Genomic DNA, 12,500 nt, shown 5'->3' on the forward strand with positions numbered 1-12,500 from the left:
TGAAGCTGTAAATGTTCTGGTAACCTGCACCTCTAAGTCCATTATTTCAAAATTTTCTCCGGTCTACAAAACAAAAGAGAGAGAGAGAGAAAAGAAAATTCCACAACAATACTGAAATTATTGTCTGAATATCAAAAGTGCAAAGTATAAATAATATTTTTGAGGATAACCCATTTCCACAACAGTCAGCATGTCTTTCAAGGATATGCTCTTTTTCCTCTATATCACTTCATGGTAGTAAATTTCTTGCTATAAAAGTGAACTCAAGTTCTCTTTGTCATAAAAAGTTTAGGTTAATGAAGTGTCTCCAACTAGGTAAATTTACATCAGACATACTTCTTTGTTCATGTGCTTTTGGTATGTCTTACATCTTAACATTCACATGCAAATCATTGATGTAATAAAAACTACTGTCAACATTAACCCCTTATCAGTATCGTGTTTCTCAATGTTGACAATAGTATTCTACTTATAAAACAAGCATGCCTGTACTTTTGTAAAAGTTTTACAGCAGTAATATCAAAAGGATAAAGAATCCAATAAGCATATGGAGACCTGATCGATATTTTAATGCTCATCAGTAGATAATAATCATTTATATTTCCAGCAACAATGTACATTTAACCACTGCCTAGATGTGCCATATACTTGAGTGTTTGGTTGAACTGTAAAGCTATAAAGAGAAACTGCTTACCTTAAGGATAACTCTATTTGGTGTACTCAAGTCTTTGGGTATCACGTTTCAATTATTCTCAAGCTACAAAAACTTAAATGCAACGACTGCTATCAATCCCATCAGGTGAAAGATAAAACTGTGGCAGTACATACAAATATCATTTTCGAGATGCTATTCCCTGAGGTGCAAATTTCAAAACAAGCCAGAGAAATTTACTCTCACTATAAAGTTGAGATATAAATTGAAAAATTTCAAACCACATCTAGGCATAATGAGTCTTTCACTGAATTTACACAATCAGACCAACATGAAATTTTCAAGTATTACACTAACAGTTTGTAATATGCATCTGCAATAGAATCTTATAACTTGCTTTAATATTCACTTCCTCTCTTTGTATTCTGCTTTGTTTAATATGTCAGATATTAACTTCATCAATACTCTAATAATACAAAATTGAAAATTATCAAGTTCAGTCCTTCACATATATTTTACTATTGAGATGACCTGAAACACAATATTGCTGGTCACAGATTTTTGGGTAGAGCTCTCAACATTAATCTATGTGGATTTTATACTATACAATATATTACAAATGTTTCCACTTACACCTAATAAACTCATCAACCAATTTCACACTAATCTATACACTGGTGGTCTCGGTAGCAAAATCTATGGTGCCTACATAACATCTCTGGCTATTTACAAATTCTCATGATTCTTATAACAGCGCAAAAACTGATATAAAATAAAAATCTACCTCCTATGACTATTGAAAAGTACATGGACAGGCAAAAATGGAGATTTAATTATGTTGCTCTTCTCCGTTTCCTGAAACAACACCAGTGGAAAGTACAAATTTCAAATCATGAACACACACCAAAAGGGAGAGGAAAAACACTCAAGTGCTAAAATTGACATCAGAGTTTGACATTCTCCTTAAACATCCAAAACATAACAGGGGTACAGGTAAGGGGAGGAACAATTATGAGAGGAAGCGAGGGTCAGCAGAAGACAAAAGAAAGAGGGGAGGGGGAGAAAAAATAATAATAATCATAAAAAATAAATAATTACATAGTTCATTTCAACTGCTGATGTGAGTCAGTACTATATTCTCACAATAGCACTAACCCTAAGCACCTAACAATCCTACTGAGACACAACATTAGTCCAGCTCCTCAGCAGCCAGTGGTTGTCGTGAGGTCGAAGGACCACTCGAGATTCCATCATCGTCGGAGTCATCATCACCAAGCCCTCCACCAAGTAGACCCTGGATCAAATTACCTGAGGCAAAAAGAAAAATCAATAGTCTCTTTTGTCATTATCCAGGCAGATCAAGGATATAAATCCACATTTGAGAATGGAGTTATGAATATATTTTCTAATATATATGTATCCTTGCCACCTGGCATTAGAGCTCAATCCATTATGACTAGAGTGGATGCTGACTTTCAATAAGGGATGATGTTTTCTTAAATTTGGCACATTTATCTGCAAACCTAAATTGTTTTTACAAACTCAAAATACTCACAAGTATAGTTCCTGTACTCTACTAGTTGTCAAACTTTACCTATCACTCATTGATAAATGCCATGTAACCTCAAAAATTTTGCAGGTGTTAACCCCCTGGATCCGGTTCCAATGGTTACGTAAGTGGCCAGCATCCCAGGCGTGCTGTGCGCACAAACACTCATGAGCAGTGACAAGACACTGTGCCTCCCCTTTGAAAAGTTATTTTGTGAAAACTTTTTGAGCTTTATCGCCATTTTCCAATGTTCATATTTGTCTTTTGATTTGTGTTATCCAGATGGTAATTACTTATTTTCTTAGCACAGATTCCATATTATCTCTCTATGTAGTAAATAGCTCCTGCGCCAATCAGCGGCTAGGAATACAGTGCGCAGCATGGAAATGGCATCCTCCCTGGAGCCGGCGCTCTTCCAGTCACTGCTTACGGACATAACATTCCACATTCGTTTATCGATGGGAATAATGCTAAAGCCTCCTTCTAAGCGCCAAATGAGTCAAATCACACTCAAAGAGGTTTGTGCACTCGTGGCAAGTCTTTTCCGTCACCCTGGCCTTTGCTTTTGATGTTTTGTTCACGTATTCCGTATAAATTACAATGTAGTCAATGATGCTCATGAAACTTGTCTCGGTAATTATCTTTTGATTCTTAGAAACTATAACCAAAGCTTTACACACGTGAAACTGGTAGATATCATAACAATTATAAAGGTGACCATAAATGCAATAATGAACTTGCAAGATGAGTGTGTGAATGCGTGAGTGGATGAGGGAGCGTGGACAAGTGTATATGTGTCAGTAATTCCTTGACCAAAAAAAAAAAAAAAAAAAAAAAATGCTCAAGAGTCATGTTTCCTTTATCTCTTCCTAGTGCTGGTCTAGCCACATATACTTTGCAATAGTGTTGTATCTATCCTTCATGCAGGAAATGTATATACACATGTTAAGAGTAACTGGATGGACTACTGTATATCAAAAATGACCTTTGCTAAGAATTCTAACAATTTGTGGATCACCACCAAATGTTTACCTTAACTTAACATAATCATGACAAAAAACTATTCTCACAAAGGATCGAGAACACTTACCAAATATGCCCCCTGGTCCTTGCTGGGGACGTGGAGCAGGAAGATTGAAAAATAGCTGTCCAATTCTGTCTAAATACTCTCTATAGGATGGATCTCTCTTTAAACTTGGTTGATATTGCTCACACAAAACTGTGAATCGAGTTACTTGCCCGCTGAAAAAAGAAAATAAAAATTGTAAGCTCTTCTGTTGTGGAATACATTTTGTACTTACACAGGGATAAACAATACAATCCACCAAAAAACCATATTTAAAAAGATGAACAGACAAATAAGAAAAGATGCTTATTGTGACAAATGTAGAAAACATATGAATGAGAAGATATACTTGAAACCGGTCAAATACATTTCTTGTACTGCAAAGATATTCATTCTCATTGACACCTTTTCTACATATGTTTATGGAAAAATGTAGCATCCTATATATATTCCTAGAATTCTCTAATACAAGAATAACATAGAAATATATAAAAATTACATAAATTATTCATCACATCTTAGTATTGAACTTGCAGTTTACACACAGACTTCTTGTTTCATTTAGAAATAACAAGCATTTATAGTATGGCCGGTCTCTTTGCAAAAATACAAGTACACAATTGTCTTCAATGAATGAAGACAATTCTAAAGCTATCCAAAAAGAAAAAAAGATAAAAAAGATATTGACAAACACAAAGCAAGTTTCTTCCTAGTTTTCCTGTCTCCCTTGTTCCATATTCACATTTATATAATCCATATCTTCTACGATTGTCGCAATAAACACTGTTCAACAATAATCATCACAAAAGGGTTAAATGATAATCTGTGATTTAAAAAAAAATAGCAGTTTTACCTCTCAATAGCAGACAGGAGAAGCCAGAGGAAATTGAGCAGAGGAAGAAGGAACGGAGGTCCTCTCTGCTTGGTGATATTTGGATGCTTTTTGGTGTAATTTTCAAAAACCTCTGATGCAGCAACTTTCTTCTGAAGACACAAGTACCTGAAAACAAAAAACAAGATGATGAATGAAAATACTGAATATCTAGATTTTGAAAACAGGTAGGAGGAGAGGTAATAGTAATAACAGAAGTGAATGGGAAGAGAGAAAAGGAGAGAAAACATCACCACCTAAAGAAAATTCCAAGTAAATAAGCAAGGTAAATTCAACCCAAACCTTAAAAACTCTGTAACTTTATTATCATTTTGAAGTAAACTCCATATCAAAGACATGAATTTTGACATTAATGTATTTCTTGTCATGGCATTTGTGTGTACCAAAGGACTTAGAATAATATGAATCTTGCATCAATCCTAAGAAAAATGTGTAGATATGAAGCCTACTGCATATCTACACATATGATGATTTGAGGGAATAACACTAAACATTATGTAGAAAGGTATGAATGAGAATGGACATCTTTACAATACAAGAGATGTATTTGACCGGTTTCGAATACATCTTTCACAGAAACATGTCTTGTATAGTGAAGATATTCATTCTCATTCATACCTTTCTACATCTGTCAACATCAATATAGTTCACTAAACTTGATGTATGGTCCATTGACTTATTCTCTGATAATACATCCCTATGTGAGGCCTCTATTTTCTTACTTTAATTCCTGATAATAGTGTTAAAGGTCAACAAACATCACAAAGGATGCCAAACCTAGCCACAATGAGAAAGGTAGCATCTGAGAGCACATTACATACACTGGAATGTCAATACGTTTACATACATTGACATTCCACTCTTATATCTTTAAGTAATAATGATAATAATAAAAATATTAATAATAATAGTAATAATAATAACTTTTCTGTTCTGATAAACAAAAAATGGTATCAGACATTTTTATCATACAAAATGTTAAAGTTCATATAATTTTTTATATAATCAATAAAATTTTCATTAAATCAGTATAAAACTAACATACAAAAAAATTAAAATGATCTGTTCACAACAAAATGAAAGTATTATCCTAAAAAGGTACCAATAAGAGAGATCAAAGTCAATTGATATTCTTGAAAAGATAAAATAAGTTTGATTTTTTCTACTTGGCCCAAACATACTTACTGAAGGACAGCCTGCGTTAGGAACAGATCAACTTCTGATGGGTAACCTCTGAGTAAGTGTAGTTCCACTAGCATGTCTGCACAACCTCCACCATCTTCTGACCTTAAGTAGTGATATCTTGCTGAACCATAATTCTTTTCTGCAACATAAAGACGTGTTCTAGTTCATATGTTTCTTCTATAATTGACCTTTCAGAATAAAGGCTAAACACACACACTCACTCACACATAAAAAAAAAAGAATAAATAAGTAAATAAATAAAAAAACACTCAAAAACACATAAGGAACACACACTCATTCACTTACATACATACAAACACTGTCACTTACTCACTCACACACACACTCACAAACACTCACCTGCACCTATGAATACAGTGTTTTTAGTATCTGATAAAAGCAAGACTTCTAGTGCATCTCATTCGGAAGCCATCTTGCCAGAACTGGACAAGCCTAGTATTCAACTAACAGAAAACCCTACACGTACCTTTCCACAATGTCTGTGCTAGAAGCTGGTGTAACCTAGGATGCCCCAGTTTGTGTGATTCGTCGCACGACCACTTGACTGACCGCACCAAGTACTGATGGCGCTCTGGGGTTCCATTACTTAGAAGGCTGAATAAACTGTAATGATAATGGTTTCATTACAAAACATCAGAGAACATATTTTGTATCTCTTTTAAAAATACAAAAGTTTAAAGGGGTTTATCTATACCAATTAGCCTAACTGTTGTAAAAAGCCTATTTTGCATGAAGTAGCTAACAAATATTTTTGAATGTACAAATTTGAAGATTCAAGAAATACTTTTCTGTCTTGTTATTGATAAAGTTTTACCATGACGAAGATTCTCACTAACCTTGCTATTCTGGCTATGTGCTCTTCTGTTGGTGCTGTCTTGGATTTCTCCAATACATCTAACATCAGTAAAGCTAAATCTGCACCACTTGTTTGCTGTAATGTAAATTTTACGAAGTTAGACCATTTAATTTTAGCAGAGATGATTTTAAATATCTGTAAAACCCTGGCAGAAGTCAGTAAAATCATAATACAAAAAATTGGACACCATGCATTGACATTAAAACTAGTTTACTGTCTCCTTCTAATCCTTAAAGGACATGGAAATTTAGAGCTATATATATACAATGATCAGGTTTTAAATAAGTATCTTAAAAGCTTCTATCATAGAATAAAAAAAAAAATGGTAGATGATACTAATCTTTCCATCTTCTGCCCAGTGTACCAATATAAATGATCAAAATAATACGTTATAATTCGGTTCCATAGGACAGAAAGAAATTAAGACTTGAAATAGTATAATGTACATATGAAAAAGCATTCCAACAAAACCACGCTTGCATCCTCCAATTTCAGTGACTTATAATAATTTTTCTTACCTGGTCATGCTTCAAAAGCAGAGAGGCTCCATCATACAAGAGATCCAATACTTCATTATATTTCTGCTGGCCACAGTATCTGCAATGAATTTATTTTCTTGTCAGCTAACAATTGAAAATAAAAGTTGATGTTAACCAACTGATGCTGGGAACATGTACTAGCCAGTATGTTCCTTGTCTTGTCTTGTTTTTTTACAAATACATGGCTCTGCACGCATTCAGTCACCAAAGAGTTAATTACCAGGCCTATATGACCTCACCTGTTTATCCCATTCCATATAATTCTTTTATTGACGTTTTATATTAGTAATGCAGTAGCATTATCAATAACTAATAAAAACAGAAATAATACTAAAACTTCTTTGGTATGAAAGGTAATGTCTAATTGTGGGACTACAGCACACAGTGGCCTATGACAGCAACATCTATTCCAATAGCTTGATAAGAACAAAAAACACAGAGAACATAAATTAAACTAAAACCACTCCATGTGTGATGCCTACAAGCAGCTTCTCTGCAGCTCTCTCAAAGGCAAGGTTTCTACCCTTTGTTTGATCTACAAAACCTCTGAATGATCTGGCAAGGCAGTCAAGGCAAGCAATCTAAATAACAATGAAAAACATACTATTCTAAACAGCAGACAAGAAAACTGTTAATCCTGAAAGAATCCAGAAAGATATAAACCTTGTTTCAATCTCTTTCCAGAACCAGTTCATATTTAGAATAGGAAGTGACTACGAGTACGGCGTCTCGACACAAGATGATAATACCACTTTCAATTAAGTTAGGTTAGATCAGGTTAGGTTTGTATTTATTGCCCCAAAATAATGTCTATATGCACTTATGCATATGTGTTCTGTATGCCTAATCACAAGAAACTGGATACAGCTGCCGTATGTATAACAACAGCCTATAATACCAGACTTCAGAACACATAATTTGTTCTAAAATTATCACTAGTATTTCAAATATATTTCTTATGTGAAATAAAATGAAAGAAGGTGCCACAGAAATATTTACTTAATCAATTAAATCTGAGTAGAGAATTAACAACAGCACCAAAGAAGAAACATCTATCTAGACCTTAAGTAAATTAAACAATTGGAATAGAAGATGGATACAAAAGAATATCTCATGAAGAAAAAAGGACGAAGCTCACTAAAATCTAAATGACTTTTCAGAAGTAAAGAATCATGGTGCAATTGGATATTAAGAGAACTGATACACCCATGCACTCACTCTGGCACCCACTCCAAAATGGCACCCATGCAAAGACCACCAATCAATCATATATTTTTGGAAGACAGAGCTTGTAGACCTTGTTGATGATTCGTTATTAAATAAAGAGGGTGTAACTACCCAGAACTGGACCACATCCATGGACTTATATACCAATAACTAATGAAAATGCACTGAACCTTCATACTCCAGCAATTATTAGCAATCTTTATCAGTATTATATGTATATTCTGACAAAGAGGTTTGTAGATTTTTCTGGTTATTAACTGTCAAATAAAGAACCACTACATGATCTATCTTGCCAGACTGTAAGCAGTGGGGGGTTCTTAGCCTTTGTCAGATTCTGCAACACATACCATGGCAGTGCAGGATCCAACACCATTCTAAAAAACTGTCAAAAATCTTGATATCTTGATAAATAATGTGCAGGACGCTATAAAGTGCACAACACATATATTTAAATATATACTTTGATTAACTGCAAGAGCTACTCCAACATTCATCTGATAATGAGAAAATTTAGAATATGAATTTTTTCACTTAATGTAAATTTATTTGAAAACATTCCTCTGCTGGTGAAACTAATACTGGGACAATCATTTTAAGTATAAGCACAATGACTAATAATGAAATCTGCAGCTAAGCTAAGAAACAAGAACTATATATATATATATATATATATATATATATATATATATATATATATATATATATATATATATATATATATATATATATATATATATATATGTTTAACTTGAAGTGCTCACTGACTGAGGGAGACAATTTTGTTAACAGTTATTGTCTATAGAAAAAAAGTCAATAATAAATCAATTTTAATTCGAAATTGCACTTTTACCTATACTTTAAAGACTTACAAAACCATACTTGAATAATGCAACATACCATGCATATCAGCAGATATTTGAACTCAACAATTCCAATGAAAGACATGACTGTACAATTAGTTCAGGGATAAGTGGGCCTACACAGGGAATGGCAGTATAGATGTAGTCAGAGGAAACTTGACATACAGTACCAAATATATTAATAGGTGGACACTACAGACATCTCATTGGTAACTAAAAAAATTTTCATACATGTGAAAAACTCAATCTACCCGTCATAAATGAGAAAATAACAGAAAATTACCACAATATATGTAGGGACTTGTTACCTATGCACGAGCACCAATATTTACTGAGGCCATTTCTTTCTTACACTGTGCAACTCATATTACAACCAATAACAACACTTTCCATGTGGTCTCCAAGTATAATATAAAAAGAGTATGCATCACAAGCACGTCCTCAATACCAAACCTATTAGTACCAACAATTTAAGACCTACTCATGATAAATACCTCTAGAACAAATTAGTTGAGAATATAATATTATTATTCACTGCAAAACCTTCTAATAATTCCATCCACCATAGTTCTTTCATCTCACACCCTTCAATCATGTCCATATTCACCCAATCAACTTTATTTTGCAAACACACTTGATCAAACAGGATTCAATTAGAAAGAAATCAACAGACTAGACCTAATAACAACGATACTACCAATAGTAAACAATCGTATGCCCTTCAATATGTCAGAAGTAAAGAAAACCAAACCTTCTGCAAGAAATACTTATCAGAGGACCTCACGATCCCAAAAATGTCAGCTGGAAGTCCCTCTCACTTTTGCTCCCTCAAAAATGAGAGCAAATAGAGATAAAATCCACCTGATGGGGTAAGGTCGACACGTTTTATTTTTATGATGCAATTAGGCAGGCACTCCAAACGCCTGGAATATTATTATTACCCGGTGTGAATACCAGGGTCACAGGCGCGTCTGAAAGAGGCTTAGCCCTAAAACTACAACGAGACGAACCTGAAGTACAAAGTTCTATACATCTGATGGGCTTCATAATATTTGCCTTCTTCCACTGAGGATTTTAATTTGGCCAGAACCCGCGTCACACCTCGACTCCCTTGGGCCATGTTGACAAACTCTCGAACTCGATCCCGGAGCGCTGAACTCTTCGAAAAACGGGATAAACTATTCCAATTTTGTGTCCTCTTTTAAAACGTGGAGTGGTTTTTATTATTACCCGGGGGAGGATGGTTATATTTTTGTCTGTTTTTGATATTGATTTTTGGTTTATCTGTATATGTCATTGGGTATTCCAGTACTTTCTGTGTGATTCGCTTAACAGGGCGTTTTCAAACATGTTATCCGTGTCAATCCGGTTTGCCGTGACGTCACTGTCGCGGTTCTAACAAATGTAATATAAACTGGTATTTTCCTTGTAAACTGTTCTGTGTAAAAATGTAATATCGCTGAAGGTTCTACGTTGTATTGAAGTTCTAGCTATGACACGAGTTACGTTTCTTTTAAAAGTTTGATGAATAGTAGAAATATCTTTCAATGTCTGTCTTATATCACCCCCTTTTTAAATTCCATTCTGAAATTACTTGCCCACTTTTTTCGTTAATTATTAAGTAGCCAAAGCCCAGAAGATAACGTATCAAGTGACCAGGAGACAGATATTAGCAAATGACGTCATTTTGTGGGTAATTTTTCCCTATTTAAATGGCTGGGAACTTTGACCCCGCCAACTTGCCTAAGATTTTGTCCAACTAATCATGCAGCAGATAGCATTACTTAATTGCCGATAAAGCACAATATCGCAACAGACATTTTGCGCAAAGTGATTTCAGGAGGAATCTAAATTAAATAGCTATTAGGAAAAAATACCAAGAACAGAGGTAAGATTTAAGAATTATGCATCATAACTGTACATTTACTAACGACAAAAGGCAGGATGATATGATATTGCAATTCACAGGAATTCTACTTGGCTAGAATGTTTCGCCAATCCGACATTTAACCATCATAAAGGCCCTCTCTCAATATATCATTAATTCAAATACATTAACGACAATAACCGGGAGCCCATACTGATCTACTGTAGCACACACACACACACACACACACACACACACACACACACACACACACACACACACACACACACACACACACACACACACACACACACACACACACATATATATATATATATATATATATATACATATATATATATATATATATATATATATATATATATATATATATATATATATATATATATATACAAGTATACACACACACACAAACAAACACATACAAATACACATATACACACATGCACACACACATACATATATACATATATATATATACATATACATATATATATATATTTATACATATATATATATATATATATATATATATATATATATGTGTGTGTGTGTGTGTGTGTGTGTGTGCGTGTGTGTGTGTGTGTGTGTGTGTGTGTGTGTGTGTGTGTGTGTGTGTGTGTGTGTGTATACATATATATATACATATATATATATATATATATGTATATATATGTATTTATATATGTATATATATATATATATATATATATATATTATATTATATTGTGCGTTACCTCCGCCTAACACAGTCAGCTTCGTCCTGTCTAACGCTCACCTCCTTGGACCAGTAACACGCCTACGGTCACGGAATTGTGACACCTCTAAGGGTCAAGGCGGAGAGAGATAACCTCTTTCGGAGGTCATTACCGAGGACCGATTCCAAGACTCTTTCATTTGGTTAGGTTCTGGATGCGGCCTGAGTTTTGACTAGCTTAGGTTAGGTTAGGTTGGGTTTGGTTGGGTTGAGTTGGGTTAGGTTAGGTTAGGTAAAATTAGGTTAGGTTAGGTTAGGTAAAATTAGGTTAGGTTAGGTTAGGTTGGGTTGGGTTAGGTTAGGTTAGCACTTCCGCGTATCTTTCACTCATCCTCGGGGACCAAAAGTGGCTTTCTTCTTTTACTATACCTATAGATGCTTCGTACCATTCTGTCTTGGTATCAATCATGTCTTCACGGTTCATGCCAATTTGTTCTGGCATTACCATATTTTCAAAACAAATTGTTATCAAGTGATACATATATGATAAAATAAACATTGCTACAGATTATTCCTATATTCGGTGCTAAGATAAATGTAACCTTGGCCGAAACATAAAGAAATTATATTTACAATTCAAAAAGGTCATGGTTGTGGACGCCCGTAAGAAAACTGATAAACACAGTATTTTGTAAGAGGATGTGGTTACCCATCCGTGTATGAGAGGCAGGCATTTCTTGTCCAATATTCTAACTGCAACCTAACTGTTATTGTTAATATATAACATAATATAATATAATATAATATAACATAACGTAAGTACTGTAACGCACGGAAAACCCATTAACATATTTCATTGCCTCGAATAAGAAATTACTCCCATAGCAGGTGGGTGGCTCTGCGCAGTCAGCACAGGTGAGAGTCAATTAATATACACGTATCGATCTGGATCTTGAATTCACATTTTGTTTGTTTGCTTGTTTAATTTATCTCATGATCAGTAGGAGAAATCTCTAAGTACACACCCACACACACATATACATATATACATATATATACATACATATA

The 12,500-nt window shown here is 34.2% G+C and overlaps 1 protein-coding gene across 1 annotated transcript; it reads right to left on the reverse strand.

Annotated features, from left to right (window-relative positions):
* Window positions 1-544: 544 nt before the first annotated feature.
* Window positions 545-10,016, reverse strand: LOC113818570 (Golgi to ER traffic protein 4 homolog). Its single transcript, XM_027370768.2, has 8 exons — window positions 9,858-10,016; window positions 6,740-6,818; window positions 6,202-6,296; window positions 5,832-5,968; window positions 5,345-5,483; window positions 4,121-4,267; window positions 3,292-3,443; window positions 545-1,960 (listed from the first exon to the last, which is right to left on the reverse strand). The coding sequence occupies exons 1-8, from the start codon at window positions 9,965-9,967 to the stop codon at window positions 1,842-1,844; spliced, it is 978 nt and encodes a 325-aa protein (XP_027226569.1). The 5' UTR covers window positions 9,968-10,016; the 3' UTR covers window positions 545-1,841.
* Window positions 10,017-12,500: the final 2,484 nt, after the last annotated feature.

The sequence above is a fragment of the Penaeus vannamei genome, chromosome 2 (genome assembly GCF_042767895.1).
Source record: "Penaeus vannamei isolate JL-2024 chromosome 2, ASM4276789v1, whole genome shotgun sequence".
In the NCBI taxonomy this organism is placed as follows: Eukaryota; Metazoa; Arthropoda; class Malacostraca; order Decapoda; family Penaeidae; genus Penaeus; species Penaeus vannamei.